Genomic DNA, 17794 nt, shown 5'->3' on the forward strand with positions numbered 1-17794 from the left:
ACATGCAGCCTGGCTAATTGGATTGTCCCCTTCTTGCATTTTTTTGTCCAGACAATCCTGGTCATCTTTAATAAGGCAAGCATATGTAAGTTGCTTTGTTGGCTTCTGTGAGAGTTCTGTGACATGTCAAGGACAAAATTTTGAAATCTAGGTGAGCTTTGATATCATACTTAACCAAGAGCGCAAATTTGCCCGTGTCACTACAGAAGTGTTGCTAAATTCTGCTTTAATTTAGCACATCACCCAGTTGTGTTCAGCCTATTCTGATGAGAATTTTTGGTTCAAAGGCAGTATCTACTCACATGAACGGAGCTGAGCTGCATCACAAAAATGTAGTGTTCAAATAGGCTGACAATTTCCTGCACCCTGTAACCTGTGCCACTAGGGTAGTCTTACTAGCTAGAAATGTGTTCAGAGAAATAGCACTGCTTTAGTACAGGATGAGATGCCGCAGAAGAAATGACATGTATCATAAGTTTGGCAAGGGTTTTTGTTCCTTGTTACATTCATAGGAAAATATATTTAGCGCGTTGTTGAGGAGGGTTTGTTCCTCTATACCGGCTTAACATGAGTGAACTACTGCAAGTGGTGTTGAACTTAAGTGTCTAGTAGTTTCCCTGGTCGTCCTGAGTACATAAACTAAAAATGCCTGTGATTTGCATTTACATAACCAAACTCACCTTGTGTTAAATATTGCAAGGCAACTTAGTGTGGTTTATGCTCCACTTATTTGTTTCCTTTATTTTTTTATTTTTTCTTATCTCATTGTAGATTCACCAAGTTGAAGAGCCTTAACCTTTCCAATAATAATTTAGGAGACTTCCCACTGGCAGTCTGCAGTATCCCAACGCTGACTGAACTCAACGTATCCTGCAATGCCCTCAGAAGTGTTCCAGCAGTTGTAGGCGAGATGCACAAGCAAGTACTTTCTTAAAACTTAATGTACACAGCCTGATAATAAAGGCAACGAGCAGTTTCATGACTCTGTACCTAATCTTGCTATGAGGAACGGTTTAAACTTACTGGGTTTTGTCAGAGCAAACTGGCTTGTAGAGCAAACTTCCATACAGAGCAAACTGTATGGAAGCAGTTGTGAGCTGCAGATGGAGGGGAAGCACACTTTGTGTCTCGAAGCTCTTCCAGTCCGCAGCAGTTAACACAGTGGTCACCTTCATGGTTAAGAAAATCATTAAACCTGCTTCAGTCACCACAAAAGTCACAGTTCTGGAGATGTTTGAAGATACAGTACAACTATCTAACGCAGTCTGCATTTCATAGTTGCCCAGGCTTTTAATTATTTGGTTGATATCTTCTGTAGCAGATGTTAAGGAGTTATTCCTTCACACTTTTCTTTCTTCTGCCCTTTTGTATATTTTATGTCACTGTAACTGCAGTAGATTTGTGTGTTTATAGGAAGGAAATGTGATTTAACAGGTCAGTCACTCTTTTCACTCTCCCTTCCCTGCTTTTAATAGCTTGCAGACGTTTTTGCTGGATGGCAACTTTCTCCAGTCCCTTCCTGATGAATTGGAGCATATGCATCAGCTCAGCTATGTGAGTCTGTCCTTCAATGAGTTCACCAACATTCCAGGGGTGCTGGAGAAGCTAACTGCCATGGATAAGCTCTGTATGGCAGGAAACTGCATGGATACCCTGAACCTACAGGTGTTAAAAAGGATGCCTCATATTAAACATGTGGATCTAAGGTAGGTATTTGGAAAAGGGGAAAAATTATTGGTTCTAAATTACTGGTGTTGAAATGGTTTCTCCTTGGCTGTCAGAATAGCTCCCGGGGGTGAATCTCTTGTGTTAGTCTATTGAACCGTGGTTTTGGCGGAATTATGTAACTCACAGCACTTGCTGTGACTTAGCACTCTTCTTTGAGGACGAGGTAGCATTTAGGGGAACCAATAAATAGGAAAATTTGGGGGGAAATTAATATTTACACCGAAAGAGCAAACAAAACAGGGCCTGGCACGCTGATGATTCCTGCAGTTCTTGTTGCTGCAGTGTTAATGCAATAGAAATAGTCCCTGACCCTAAAAAACTTCTGCCTGAAATGTTACAGATATGTGACATGAGGAAAAGGACAATGGCGGTGAAAGGACAAAAATATTTTAATGTTTCTTGTTAAGTTATAAAGCAAACTCCACCATGAGTAACATTATTTTATTGTTGCCCTCAGCAGAGTGTAAACAAATACTTATTAAAAATGGCTCTGGTATGAGGTGGTTCTTTATTCTTGCAGTCTTTGGGGAAGCCAGCTTCTGCAATCAGCTGGGCAAGGCTCCGTTCAGAGCCTGGACCATGAGGTCCAAATAATGATGAATTTTGGAACCATTCAACTACAGCTTGGTGTACCATACTGCCGTGTAGATGTCAGACTTCGCAATTGAGGAAGGGCCAGCAGATGATGCAAAACCAACTAAAATAAATCTATGAAAGCTGAAGTATTTATGGTGGGGTTAAAATATGTCTGTGTGTTTGTATGCATGTTAAAAGCAAATAAATAAATAAATTGACCTCAGAATAGGGATGCTGTGGCTGAGCTGGCCGTTGTCTGCTGCATCCCTTCTGCAGCGAGCAGTGAACAGTGGTTCTTTGTAATGCTACCTGGAATAGTAAATGTCGAACGTTGTTTGTAAACTGTACTTGCTGCACAGTGAAGTGCTTTGCTTCAGTGAAATCAGAACGAAGCACTGCTTGTAAATTGAAAACAAGAAGTAGGTTGTGGTGTTGGAGGGGACGTACTATCCATTTTCTCTTAACTGGAAAATGTAACTACTCTGAAAACACAACTGTTGCACAGAAAGCAACTCTTTGAAAGCAAGAGAAACAACAGAACTGTAGGTATTTGCCCTTATCCTTACTAGGGAGGCTTCATGGGCCAGCAGAAGTTGCTATACTGTTTTTAGTGTTCTGTACAGACCTGGGAATTCAAAACTGAACTCTTTGGAGTGCTCTACAGTCTCAAACATTTCTGGGTATAGATAGTGTCATTCAGTTGTTACTTCTGGAGAAGGTGCTGAGTATTAGTAGCGTCAATGCACTGCAGTGAAGATGTGATAAAGCCTGTTCTCATTATCTAAAAGACCCACTTGTCTTGGCTTTTTGTTTTGTTTTCTTTCAACACCCATTTTCAGGTCTCTGAATTTGCTTACTACGGAACATGGTGATGGCGAGACACGAATATATGGGAATTCATAAATCTCAATTTGGCCTTTCACTATGGCAAGAGATTCCAATATCTGCAAGTTACTCATACCTGTCAGGCTTTTCTAGCAGGTGTTCATGATAGGCCAGTAGGAACTGTAGAGGTTTTGTTCTTTTCCAAACTATCAGGCACAAACAGCAGCCAGATCATCTTTTATTTTTATAGACACAATAACAGTAATACTTGCCTTCTTGCGGAGTTTTTTGTCAGTAGTTTTCAAAGTAGTTTGGAAGGAGCTTGGTGTCATCATTCCTTTGTCACGATGGGTAAAACAACACAGTGGATCCATCCTGCTTTTAAAATACTGTAACAAAGGGGAAAATATTTAAAATCAACCTTGACCAGAACATGAAGGCATGCTTAATCCAGTGCAATTGGTTGTAGAGTGAGCATTGGTTTGTCTGCAGGAGTCTGCCATGTAACTACACTTAATCTCCTTTTTTTTTTTGTCTGCAAGATTGAATTCAATTAGGAGATTGGAGGCTGATGAAATAGATTTTCTACATCATGTGACCCAGCTGGATCTCAGAGACAACAAACTTGGGGAGCTGGATGCAACAGTTTTTAACAATGTTGAAGTGTTACACTGTGAACGGAATCAACTGGTGACCCTCAAAATCAGTGGATATTTTCTCAAAGCGCTGTATGCCTCCTCGAATGGTAAGTGCATTTTCAGTTGTCATCTGACTTCTGGTTTCATCTCTGTGAGATGCTTGTAGAGTGCAGTGCATGGAATCAGGAGGCTCTTGACGTGTCCCTTGCATAAAAGGGTTTCATGTGTGCTGTGTCATGCCACTGGCAGTTCTGACCTTCAGAAGTAACTTTCAGATAACACTGGGCTACTGATTTGGAGGTCTCAAAACTGTGAAACTCTTAGAATTTGGGTTGAAATTTGTGTCAGCAGGGGAGGGGTCTTGAAGTTGTCAGTTCTTTGGGTTGTATTAACGTGTTGCTTTACTAAGACAAATAAGGAATTTATTGCTTCTCTCCAGAGTTGAGAAAGTTTGAACAAGTGGCCATTTGTGAGACAAATGAAAATAATACATGTTTTTGCTACTACTTCTAGCTGCTTAGCCTATCCAGAAAGCTACAAAATCTGTAATGAGTAACTTCATTTGTATTCAATAATAAAAATAATGTGGCCTTTTCCGGTTGAATAACTCCTGTGTTCCATGAATAGAATTTGTTTGATCTGTCTGTGACTTAAAATATTCAGTTTTCACCACCATTTTTATTGTTTGGAGTAGTTAGGTACGGAATAAACAAAATGCAAGCTCAGAGAGCTGTGAGTTTGATGAACAGTCTGAACTGCCTTTAAAAGGCTGTCATCTTAGCGATATCCAAGCCTGTGCCTTCATTAAGTATTCATGCCAGGATCTTTGTAGCTGAGAAAAGTTAACATAATCTGAGCATGTGCTGTGCAATGTGAGCTGAGAACCCAAGTCAACCCGTATCTTGCAGTCAACTGCCTATTTGGTCCTGGGTATCTTCTCTTTGCACCCTCAGCCTCCTTGTTTTAGTCTCATCTTCCAAAGGAACCATGATGCTTGTTACACTTTCACTTCAGTGGATTTTCTGTAGCCTTAAATAAATGTCTGCTGGTTTTGCTTCAACCTTAATGCTAAGCATTAGCTACCTAAAAACCTTAGGATATGAAATATTATTGAGGCAATAAAACTATAACATTACTAGCAGTAGTTTAGACATTATGAAAGGTCTGTAAGGCTGCCTGGCAACCAGGAACTCTACAGGGTTGCAAAGGCTCATGTATTTTGTTGAAAAATACTCTGGAACGTGCCATGACCTGGAGGACTCTGGGCTATTATGTAGCTTGCTGTTCTGGAGTGGGGAGTCTCCCTTCCCATGCCTGTATCATTAGTGACCAGTGGAAAAAAAAGTAGATCAGATTTGTGACTGTTCTGGACAGAGGGTGGCGGAGGTGAAGTTACAGCTCTGGGACAAAAACAGAAAAATGAGACTTTTTTCATGAAACTTTTACAATTCTCCAGTGTCTCTCTGATCAGTTACACAGCATCTGTCATAGCAAGTACAGCATAATATAGCAAATGTACTCACGTAATGAAGGAAGAAAACTCAGTTCACAAAGTTCCAGATCCTTAGAAGGTTTTTCGGTTACTGACTTATTCTGAAATCTGTTGATGTTAGCTGCTTGAATTAACTCTTGGGGAACAGCCATTTAGGTGCAAATCTTTATCACCATTTCTGGTTGTATTTATTTTTTCCCCCTAGAACTTGTTCACCTTGATGTGTATCCAGTTCCTAATTGCCTGGCTTACATGGATATTTCTAGGTAAGAGTATGTTTTTTCTTGGGCCTGTAAAACATATATCAATGAGGTTTTATGGAAAAATGATGTTCACTGATGTTGTAGTGGGAGGGAGTGGGGACAGGAATGGACCTCCAGATATGAGAAGACTGATTTTCAGAGCTAGAGGATGGGCTTTTTTCTACTGTCTGTTTCGTCCCTGTTTCCTTTTTATAGATTTACTTTTTAATTTTTTGTAGTACTAAAAGCAAAATATGCCTTTATATCCTTGACTTAAAGATTTCCTATCTTATAGAGATTTAACACAGCGATTCAAACCAAGATGAGATATGTACAGAAGTCCCTTTCTGGATATGCCTGTGTCACAAGCCCAGCATAGGTGATGGTTTGATAGTTTACTCATCAGTTCAGCAGCTCCAGAAGCTCCTTGTATTTCTCTGTATGCATTTGAATGCATCTGTAAATCTTACCTCAATGAAGGAGCTGGGATAAGGGAAGAAATTGAAAAGATAGTGTTTTAGTTTGGTTTACCATTATAGGACTGAATCAGGAAAACACTTGGTACATGTGCTTAATGTCTGTCCTATTTAAAGAATTACTCATCTGCATGTTAGAGTGATAATCTCTTTCATTAAAAAGCCTACTTAAAGCACTCGTAAGCTGTTGAGGGTGATTGTAACAATTAGTGAGTTAACCTGGGCAAGTAGCCATCAACTTTGAAGTTTCATCAGCCATGAGTTACTCCTGTTGTGCACCTAACTGTAACACAGGTGTGACTAAAGTGTGATTTATTGAAAGACATTCTTTGTAAAGCTGTGTTCTCCATTTAGCTGTAAATTAAATAGGTGCAGAATACATTATTTTGATCACAAAACACTCTTCGTGCCTCAATTCAGTGATGGCATTGTAATGAAAGGTGTAGGGTGCTTTTAGCTTCTGCTTGCTTGGAATTTGGGAAATCCATCTGAGATGGAAAAGGAGGCTATCTGAGGGGTTGAGTTGCTATCGCATATTTTGGTTAAAGGCTATTGCATGAATAAACAGTAGGATACAAGGACATGACTGACCATGAGCACTGAGTTATGGACCCGTGTAAGGGTCCTATTCCTGAGCTTAAGTGTGCGAGTGCCCGAACATTATTTTCTGCCCACTTTGATATCTGTGTATGCTGACTGAAGTAGTGATTATATGAATGCACATGCACACAATCTCCTCCACACGTTTTGTGCTGCTAATTTTTGTCTTTAAGGCAGGATACATGGGTGCCTCACTGTGCCTAGCTGCATGTTTTCAGTGCAATATTTGGAAAAACTTACCTCTAAGAACTGAATTTTTATAAGGGCTAATTTCTGCAAAGACAAATGCAAGAAAAGCGAAGCGCTTGACTTCAAAGATATGCCAAAGATATTTTGCTTTATTCAGTGAGATAGCTGACAAGCGGTAGACTGGGTTTCGGGATTGAATTTATGGGGGATTGGAGAAGTGAGTTTCAACTGTGTAGGGTGTGAATAACTTCTGGGGAGTATCTCACAAATTTTCTTCTCCATGGAGAGACTTCTTCATCCTCGATACTTTGATACTAATAATACTTCTTCCCAGATAATTGGGAAGCAGCTTTTTCTGTTTTCTTAGTGGGTGCACATCTAGGGAGATAATACTGGTGTTAGCTTTCTTGCCCCCTCGCTCAGGACCTTACTGCACTGGGTAGTGCCCTAGGAGAAAGAGGGATAATACAATCTCATAGGAAACATATTATGTATCTGATTTATTTCTTGCAGGTTTCTGTATCTCTCTTGAGGCTGTATTCCTAATAGCTTTTACATCTTGATTATCATTTAGTTATACCTTGTGTTCTTTATTCATAGAAATCACCTGGAAAACCTGCCTGAGTGGGTATGTGACAGCAGGAAACTGGAAGTGTTGGATGTAGGCCACAATCAGATACGTGAGCTGCCTGCCCGGTGAGTCTTGCAGACCAGTTGCACAATGTGGAACAGGATAAGCAATTCAGAAATAATTGCTGATTCAGTATTTAGCTTGTTCCAGTGACTGTCAGGCCTGTTTTATCTTTTGTTTGATTTTATTTTTACCTTGTGGGGTGTCGTCATGCCTCAAGCTTCCACCCAGCCTTTCTTCTTTTACTTTCATGCAGAGAAAGCAGTGCCTTTGAACCCCAGGTGGAAGTTTTGAAGCTGTTCATGTGGCTGTTCAGGCAGGAAAGCCCTTCATTTTTAATACTGAATATTAAATATTTACAGCCATAACTTTGCATGACACTTTAGAGATCCAGAACTTATAATTCAGTTTCAGTGGTGCCTAGAGCCTCCAGTTCACAGCCTTGTTGCAGTGAAAAAGGGTTGAGAGGAGAAGGTAAAGCCTCATCAAGCAAGCAAACTCCTGCAAGTAGAGCAATCGTCTTCACTACAAAGCTGATCTCTTTTCCAGGAGTCTAAACTTAAAATCGATATATACAAATGATAGAAAACCAAGTGAACAGGAAGGAAAATAGGACTTGAGTTTATATAATGAATGGCTCTTACTAGTTGTTGTTTTTTCTAGAGAGACCTGTTGCAGGTGAGTATACTGATCAGGTGCTGCTATTGAGAATTCAAGTCCCTGACCACTGGAAGAGAGTTGACATTCTGCAGGCTTCCAAAGAGGTCTTGTGAAGGAGGGAGAACATACTAGACAAAAAGGTTGAAATGGCGTGGGGATATGCAGAGCCATAGCACACAAGCTAGTGTGTGAGCTATTAAATATTTTCCTTACGGAGCTGTACAGCACAGAAGAGCATCAGAAACCAGAAAGGATAGTTTTGTCTGGGTCAGATGAATGTGCCATATGGTGTACACTGGCAGTTTTAGTGTCAGAAGTGGAAAGAGAATAGATTTCAGAAATTTGGGCAGAAAAGGATGTGAGGAGATTTACTGAGCAAACTAATGGGCTAACACGAAGACTATTAATCCTGCTGTTTTTTCACACAAAGTGAAACTGCGCCTACTCAGAAGGTGGGGGGAGCAAAAGTTCATTTGCCTTTCATTTGCACTTCATAACAGCAAGGACTATCAAGGCATACCAGATATCTTTGGGAGATTAATGATTAGCTGAAATTAGGTACAGTCAACATCCCACTTGTCTCTCCTGCCATCTTATCATTAACCCCAGGAAACAGCTTATCTTTGAAAGCTCTTCTTTGTAGTATGTGCCTAGATAGCTTAGCTCCTAATAAGTCAGCTCAGTTTTAAGGCCCGGTTTAAAACATAGCCTTTGAAGGTCTGTTAAACTTTAGGGACATTTGAGTCTGGATTCAAATGCAAATGGCTCAAGCATATAGACCTACTGTTAAGTATCAGGTAAATAGTAGTGCCCAGTGTGTTCATGTGCACTGCTGTGTGCTTTTCCTTCTACATAGAATAGCACTCTGAAAACTTGTGAAGTGAGTGAGCACAACTCTCATAGGAGGATGCTTGCAACTCTAACCACAAACATTCAAGCCTTGACTGACCAGCAGTTTCCTGGAAGGCTGAAGGTTTCACCTAATCTAAACAAACTACAGTTGATGCTATGTGTATTTGGCTCTTGAAGCTGGAAAAACAATCCTTGAAGACAAAGAGTTGAACCATTTGAGATAAAGGGCTGTGTACTAATATTTGTCTCAATCCAAGAAGACAGGAACAATGTACACTGGGCTGTAATGCAGACATTTCTGCTTTAAAAGTACTGAAAAATAACAAAAAGGGTACTTAGTCTTTGCTATGCAGGACACATTCATTGTCATACAACTGGCATTGCCAAAGATTCCCCAAAGAAAATGGAAATGCTTCAATTGAGAGTTGCCAAAATTACCTTGCCGCCACCAGTGAACAGACATCTGTATGTATTTTTGTTACTTTTTGTCTGCTTTTTAAAAGATCAATTTGTATTCAACATTGTGTTGTCTTGAACAGTTGCCTACCAAAGGAATTGGTTGAATGCTTTCACCAAAGCATGTTTTTTCAGGAGATGCTGAGCAACGTGCTTGTCCTTAGAACATTTTAATTCCATGAAAACTTCCAGTGGGAATTGGGCAAGTGGGAAAGCTGCCTATAGCGAAGAGTAGTCCCAGCATCCCGATTCCCCACTGAGTTTGAGAACTTGTCAGGAAGTGTAGTGAGAGGACAAGGGGCAAGAGTTTTAAGTTGGAAGCAGGGAGATTTAGATTAGATACTAGAAAGAAATTCTTTACTGTGAGGGCAGTGAGGCACTGGAACAGGTTGCCCAGGGAAGTCGTGGATGCCCCATCCCTGGAGGTGTCCAAGGCCAGGCTGGATGGGGCTTTGAGCAACCTGGTCTGGTGGGAGGTGTCCCTGCCCATGGCAGGCGGATTGGAACTTGATGATCTTTCATGTCCCTTCCAACCCAAACCATTCTATGATTCTATGAACTAGGTGTCCAGGCTCATCGGGAGCATGCTTAGTTAAATGCTGGTGGTTCAGTCTCTCTTCAGGCAGCCCAGTTCTTTTGGTGCTTGTGTAACTTGGAAAATAAGAGAAAACAAACAAAAAATACCCCAAAGACTTGCTGAGTTCTTCTCAATTACTTATGAAATATATTTTCGTGGAAAAGATAATTGTTAATGGTTTTGCCATGATTTGAACTTCTTTATTTTAAAATGGCACTGCCCCCACCCATCCGGAAAAATCCACAATGTGATAAATCTTTTTGGAGACATTGTCAACCAATTCTGCTTTTCCCCCGAATTTTTGGCATTGATGATACTGGCCAGTTTTGATTAGGAAACAAAGTAGAATAGAAAGGCAAACCTGTAACTGAGAGCAATTTCCAACTAAAAGTGGTGTGAAATAAAAATGATTAAAGGACAAAACCGTAATAGATACACTTATCACTGTTATGGTAGGTCTTTTCACCCTGCGTTGAGCCTTCTGGAATGACACGGCTGACTGTTGACTTGTATCCATGGTCATAACGCAGACAGTCCAGCCAACTGAGATAACTGTTAAAGCTGGCGCACAGATACCGAGTATGACTCTATCTGTCAAGGGGAAAATACTCAGCATACTTCATTGATTATTTTGGCACAATAATCTGATGACCTGATGTATTGTAGGGTAGGGGCAAAGAGGCTCTTCATGTGTATTTGGGTCATTGTAACAGAGGGAAGAAGATTTTTGCTTTAATGCTGAGTAATTTGAGAGTCTTTGATTGAAGCAGGTCAGTGTGATGCACAGGCTCACCAGATTAAACAGTGCCATAGTGGGAATGTAAGATAGGTGGCATATGAAGAATAATCTTTTTTTCTTAAGTTGTTGAAAGTGATTCTCATTCAAAATCAATAGTTGATCCATTTTTGAGTTCTTTTGAGGCAGATTTTAAACTCCTTATTAATTGCTTATACTGCAAATTTTAGCTTTACTATTTGATCAAAACAGCTGTTTGGTTTTGTCTCTTTATGTTGCCCTCTTCTCCCCCAGCCCCCCAAAAAATGGAGCAGGGGGATGGGAGGCCAGGTCGTCTATCACTTGTAAAAGCTCAAGAAAGTAAAGCCGATTAGATAAATTTCATTTGCTGTAGAACTGGAAAGGAGGCTTTATGCTAGTCTGGTATTAACAGGGGAGGAAAATTGGGGGAGGGGGGGGAATTGCATTGGATTATGAGTCAGCACATGATGAATAGAGCGCTATGAAGCTTGTGAGGTGGCTGATGATTTCACCTACACTTTTGAAGTTCTCCCATTAGCCGGGGGGATCCCACATGTGCAGTTTTCTGCAGCCATTCTTAGCAATTACCTCCTTCACCGTCGTGCTTCTATATTCATGTTTAATACAGTGCAATAAGATAACCCTTTCTCACTACTTTCACTCCTGAATCATCCCTAAACCTCCTTCCCTGTCTCTGAACAACCTTTTCAAGAAGTTGGGGGAGAGTGGGAAGACGTTCTTGAATCTGTGCGTAATTAATACCATGTCTGCCGATCAGCTGGCTGAATCATGTTCTTTGTAATGAACTGTAATAGCACACCTAAATTCTCAAAGCATCTCTTTGGTTTAGATTTTCCTCATTTTTGTGTTGTTTTTATTTCTCTAGGTTGTTTTACAATAGTAGCTTGCGTAAGCTGCTGGCAGGACATAACATGTTAGGAAGGCTACCAGATCGGCTCGAGCGAACACAAGTGGAGGTCCTGGACGTGCAACACAACCAGCTCGTTGAACTGCCATCTAACCTGCTTTTGAAAGCAGACAGGTAAATATAAAGAAATTTGATCTTGACTTGCACGTGAGGAACCTTGCTTTGTGTGTTACTTCCTAGATGAAAGGGTAATCTGAGGTTCTCCTAATTTGAAAGTTCCCAAGCCTTATGTGGTAGGAACAGATGCCTGCTCAACTCACCAAAACACATTCTTTTTATTCTGGTTTTGTTGCCTTATATGGTTGCTTCTTTTTCCCCACCAAGCTCCTGCTGAACACCTACTCCTTGAAATCTAGCTGTAAAGTGAAGCACATGCTATTTTCTACTACATACATTAAGATGGGTTAGTGGCAGTTTCTTTAAATACATATTTCTTAGGCTTGTTTGATGGAGTGTGAAAGCTTTTTTTTTCCCCTTCAGTCAGAGGCTAGAACTTATTTATACCTGACAAACAAAACAAAATCTGTGCATAAGGCTGTCAGAATATCTCAGTTATTCCCCTGTCCTTGCTTTGTGAATTATTTTTTTTATGCTTTTCAAATGTTTGTCGCTAATTTAGCTGATGTCACCACTTGATCTGCTTTCTGGATTCTTATTTTTATGCTGCTGTTTCTTTAGTCTCACAGTCTTCATAATCTTTCTTCCTGACTATGAACAGATATGATTCCATATCTTGTAAAGTGGCTGTAATTGAAATATGGGAGGTTGGCAGCAAAGTCTGGGGATGGTGGATGGGCTTGTCCCACTTGGTGTCAGGGTTCCTTGTACCTCTGCATTTCCACATATAGTCATGGGATTTCTGAGTGCTCAACCCATGCATAATTTAACAGAGTGAGATTGTGTGCTGTGGGGTTTTATTTCTGATCCTCCCTGTGACAAAAGGAATGCATAGCTCCTGGCTTTCTTGAGAGGTGGAGAAGCAAAAGTAGTGGTGATCTCACTGTCACAGCTCCTCACCCAATTAAGAGAATTGCGAAACTGCTTTTATACTGCTGTTCACTCTGCCAGGAACCTCTGGTTAGATTTCCTGGGATTCACAGCATTGGGAGTAGGAGAATTAAGTTGGTGGTTGAGGCGGTTTCTAAATAAACTCTTAACTTGACTTACTCTTGAACAGCAATGCTCTGAAGAATTTCTTGTTTACATTAAAAGTTATCTTTCAAAAGGTGAAGTTTAATAGGACATGGTTTTGGTTCTGGAAACCAGTATGACATTTCAGCTTTGATTTGCTTTAAAGAACAGTTAAAACAATTGCTATAATTTTTTTTTCTGAGCAACACTATTGCGTACCTGTGCACATTCAAGTCAGTGTAGGCCAACTCCTTTGGAATAAATCGGTTATTAGCAAAGTTATTCTGGTGTTAATTTACTGTGTCAGTTTAGACTTTACATAAAAAGTGCAGTCAAAGCATTGAAACTAAACAATGTTATTACTGTAATAATTGCAATTACCTGGCACATTTACGTTTAGAAGTGGTGAAATTCATACTCTGTTCATGTGGCAAGGGTGTTTCATATCAGCTATAATTGTCATATGGAATGAAGGGTGTTTCATATCAGCTATAATTGTCATATGGATGACTTTTCAAACTATTGTGTATTAGAGATTGTAGGAACTTCAGAAATGAAACCTTGTCAAAAGTGTTGTTTTTTTTTTACAGGAAGTTGCAAAATTAGGTCGAAAGAAATGCTATTTACAGGTCCCAAATTTAAATTCTTATGTGCTAACTTGGAAAGGAAAGAAAGCTTTAGGTAGGTTTCAGAAAGCTACTGGCTGAAAACAAAGAGTGAGATAATTTTGTAAAATTTCTATGAATAACAGGTTGTAGGACTAGGATGTAGATTAGTGCAGTTTTGGCAGTGAGAACCTGATTTTTTTGTACTGCAACTCATCTTTTTAAACTGAGCTACAAAACTGTAGACAGCTTTCCTTTTTTTTTTCCCCCCTCTTTTTTTTCTTTTTGTGGTGCCAAAATGAACAAGTACAAGCTAAAACCAGGATGGGGGGATAGATTTCCAGAAGTTTGCAAAGAATTAAAAATCATATTGAAAAACAGTATTAAATGGTTGATTTAGACGTGGGGTTTTTTTTCCCCTCTGCAGCTTTGATGTCCTGCAACTTCCTAGCAGTACAGGGCACGTGTTTCCAGAGTCTTCTACAGGTATTAACAAAGTCATGTGCCATCACAGGAGATGAACAGACCTTACCCATTCTGGCATCTCATCACCACTGCAGGCTCCATTGCTTGTGATGATAATTGAAGCAATTGGCTTGGGTGGGGTTTTTCCCCCTTTTTCTCTACTCATGTACTGGTTTAGGTGACTCTGCTTCCAAATGGCTTGTCCATACTGGTGCTCCTATAATTGCTGCAAAAACGATAACTCTGAAGGAAAACAGCAGAGCAGATTAGTGCACAATGTCTGAGTTTTAAGTTGGGAACTTCCTACAGGAAACATCTTTCTTTTTATTTTGTTTTCAAATGTTTGCATCTGTCAGCAGCTAAGTGTCAACAGAAATGGGTCTGGACCAGGGGAAGATGTTCAGGGGTTTGTTTTGGTTTAAAAAGGTAAAACGCTTCTCTTCTCCTTCAAGCATTCCCTGGGAAGCACAATCTGTACTGCCAGACGTGCCAAGAGAACCGGGTTTCCTGAGTGGTTTGCCGTGGTCTCTACCCAGCATGTAATGTTGGAAAAATCACTTTACCTTACAGAACCGTTATCTCTCCATAAAATGACTTACCTTTTGCAGCTTTGAAAAGATTAGTTTATTTTTTTGGAAAGGTACTGGGGTCTGTGCAACTGACGGATGATAATCTTGTCTGGATATGAAGTCTCATGCTGTGAATTATAAATGCTTTCTCCTTCTCAATCCTGAATATTTGACGAAGTGGGTGTGAAGTGCCTTGGGCGAACTTCAGCACAAGCAATGGTGGGGTTTGACATCTAGAACGTCTGAGGAAGGGAGGGAAATCGGTGCATTGATGCACAAAGAGAGAATATCACTTTCACACAAAAAAAAACCAACAAAAATCCTGAAAAACTTCTGTTCTTTTCATAGAAGAATCAATGACGATCACTTTTCTGCCTTAATCCTTCAAAAACCAATGAAAGGTGTCCTTCTCTGCTGAAGAGTATAATTTTGGGATATTTTGTTGTTCTGCTTTTCAATTAATTTTCTATTTTAAACTGTTACTTGAGGAGAAACTGAGGACTAGCCTATTAAACATTTCTCTGACCAAGACAGAACTTGGTTCTGTTTATTGCACTGAAAATATGCACATCTTGATCATGTTAGCAAGGATTTCTCTTGTAGGGTGGGGATTTTCTTGGCAAGATGAGCGCCACAGAGGCAGCCAGATAATATCTTCATTTCTCATTACCAGATGCTGCAAAAACCACAGAATTCATGCAAGTGCTACAACTGATGGGGGGAAGACTCCCAAGCTGAGTCCTAAACTTTTCTTCGTGCACCTGCATTCCTGCAGCCTTTCACTTCTGTGCACTGCTTCATTTGTTCTGATGCCTTGCCCGCTCTGTCCGATTCTCATACAGACTTTTTACCGCCTTCCTTGACCAGCTTGCAGCAAACTGCCCTTTAATGGCATGAAAACTTTGTACAAAATGCTCTTCGCAGCAAGCATCCAAAAGCTTTAGCTGGGTATGGCAGAAAAGCAGCATCAGTGGTCACGGGATTTTAAAAATGGAGACGCAATGGTGAAGGGCAAAGGTTTGCCTTTTGCCTAAGCTTCCTTTCCAGTTTGTATGAATGCTTTCAGTAGAAACCCTTAAAACAGCCGTCGGACTGGTTAAAGTAGTTGATGAGGAAGATGGGTAGCTGTGATGTGCACAGCTTAAACTTTGGGCTTTGTTTTGTCACGTCTGGTAGTGGCCAGCTGTGGTGGCTAAGCCAGTGTCAGCTATTCTGAGCCTATCTAGGCTCTTGACTGCATGATTCTTGTTTTCAGCTTTGTTCAGCTGTTTTTATCTGGTTTGATTTTCTGTTTGTTTTGATTTTATTTAATTTGTTTAGTGTGGTGGTTTGTTGTTTTTTTTTCCTGGGGTTCTTAACCCAGTTAAACTTGCTCTTGTTTGATATTTGCTATTTCTACCCACTGTGGCTGCTTCGTTTTGATGCAATTATTCATTCCTATTGCGGATGCAGGAGAAGTGAGGGAGGAAACAAAGTCAAATGAATGCAAAGAGCTGTTTGAGTGTTTGATGCACATACTTTTGTTGAGAAATGCTGAGCTGCATTTGTTTCTTTGGTAGGTTAGGGTTTGCAAGCAGGCAACATTAGAAACTGGGGAAATCCCAGTTAATGAAATAGTTAAAGATAGGTTAGAAAGTAAGAGCTGAGGAGACAGCAGCAGTTAAATGGTTTTTTTTGGCAGTCCATCAACAGGAAGGGGATTCGCTCAAATGTTTCCATTCTTTCTTCTTTTTTTTTTTTTTTAAGAAATATCCTCTTTTGCAAGGGGTGGCAAAAAACTGCCTTGGTCTCCCCGCTTCCCCCCCCTTTTCTTTTTCTCTCCGATATGCTTTTCTTACAGGATTCTTCCTCATACACCTGCTACGACAATCATAAATTATTTTAGGATTAGGCTATCAGAAATTGAGGGCATGTCTCTGCAGAAGGGTCTGAAGAAGAAATTATGTATTTTGATTGCTCTGTGCTGATGGAGATCTTGGGGCACAGGCCAAACTGGAGATCTTGATTTCTCTGCGTATCCTAAGCTAAGCACAGTGGGTTTGATTTGCTGCTGATTCATTGGATGTGGTTGTCTGTGTTGCTCCTTCAAATGTTGAACATTGCTAAGCTTTTTGGAGGACATGCATTTTTCAGTGGTAGCCATGTCTTACGAGCAAGCCAAGTTTGCCAAGCTACCTCAGAAAACAGTGAGGAATTAGGACATGCTGTATTTTCACAATTGTCTACAATCGCCTTTTGTGTGTGCTAGAGGTAGGCATTGATGCTAAAAAAAATTTCAAACCTTTTGCAATTTTCAGTAGATTTTCTTTCTCTCCTCTGGAAGTTCAAAATGAGATCAAAATCCTCTGGGCTTAAATAGGGAATGCATGCGACTGCATATTAGGTCTGTTTTGTTGAATTAAATCTGTGTCATTGATTCTGGCCTATTCTTTGGGACAATGTTTCTTTCTGTTTTGTCTGTTGGAGAAGTTAAGCCCAGCAAGGGATTGGACTTTAATACCCCATAAAACCAAAGGTGACTTATTTCGGATGGAGATCAGTGTTTATATTTCTACCCCAGAGGAGAATTTACACCTTGTCAAAGCTGAAGAATTCTGGCATCTCCCTGCCAGCACCTTTGGTTTTTTTCTTAATCTCTGACACTCTTTTAATACTTGTTAATTCATGCTCTCTTCACTATATTATACTCCGGTATGTGCGCAGGCTGCTGAATTCAGGTTTTTGTAGTGATGCTGTACTTTTTCGTGAGCTTGTGGTATAGTGTGTGGGTGGAATTGGAAAGGGAAACAATTAATTTTGGACTGAGCTTTAATACTTGACATTCTGCTTCCATCTGATAAGCAATATGAGTGGGATATCTTCAAGGAACATGAATCAGTTTAAGTCCATGCACAAGAGAGATGAGAACAGTTGTGCCCAAGTAAATTTCCACTCCTCTGGAGGGCATTTGTAAGATGTGCCTTCTAAGGTAGCAGCTGGCATGTTGTGTGAGGATGAAGAAACAGGGGAGTGGAAATAACCTGGAGGAGGACTTGTGTTAAATCTGCGTGAGGGAAAACCTGATGGGCAAGTACAGATTTTTTTATTTTTTTTTTTTTTTGGACATAAGATTATAGCACAGAATTGACAAAGCTCTGGCAGTAGCAATCTGCTGGTTCATTCTGTTCTCTGCCCATAGAATGGTGTTGTCGTCCCCCCCTTAGTTTTTTAAAATCCAAAGAATATCTTGAAAGAATTATAATTCCAGAATGTTTTTACCATTTTAATGTAACAGCTGGTCAAAAAGAACATGTAAATAAGCAGCATAGTCTTCTCTAAAAAGTTAATTTAATTCTAATGATGTCAGCTACAGACAGTGTAGTAGAGATCAGTATGTGACTATACTGAACCTGACTGT

At 40.1% G+C, this 17794-nt stretch overlaps 1 protein-coding gene across 2 annotated transcripts in view; it reads left to right on the forward strand.

Annotated features, from left to right (window-relative positions):
- Nucleotides 1-17794, forward strand: part of PHLPP1 (PH domain and leucine rich repeat protein phosphatase 1) — a 141723-nt gene that overhangs the window by 103796 nt on the left and 20133 nt on the right. For both annotated transcript variants that reach the window (XM_014941018.1, XM_014941019.1), the window contains exons 5-10: nt 772-918; nt 1476-1706; nt 3672-3874; nt 5465-5525; nt 7367-7462; nt 11586-11741. In XM_014941018.1, the coding sequence (XP_014796504.1) occupies nt 772-918; nt 1476-1706; nt 3672-3874; nt 5465-5525; nt 7367-7462; nt 11586-11741 (894 nt within the window). The remainder of the gene's footprint in view (nt 1-771; nt 919-1475; nt 1707-3671; nt 3875-5464; nt 5526-7366; nt 7463-11585; nt 11742-17794) is intronic.

Source organism: Calidris pugnax, unplaced genomic scaffold (genome assembly GCF_001431845.1).
Source record: "Calidris pugnax isolate Ruff unplaced genomic scaffold, ASM143184v1 scaffold8, whole genome shotgun sequence".
Classification (NCBI taxonomy): Eukaryota; Metazoa; Chordata; class Aves; order Charadriiformes; family Scolopacidae; genus Calidris; species Calidris pugnax.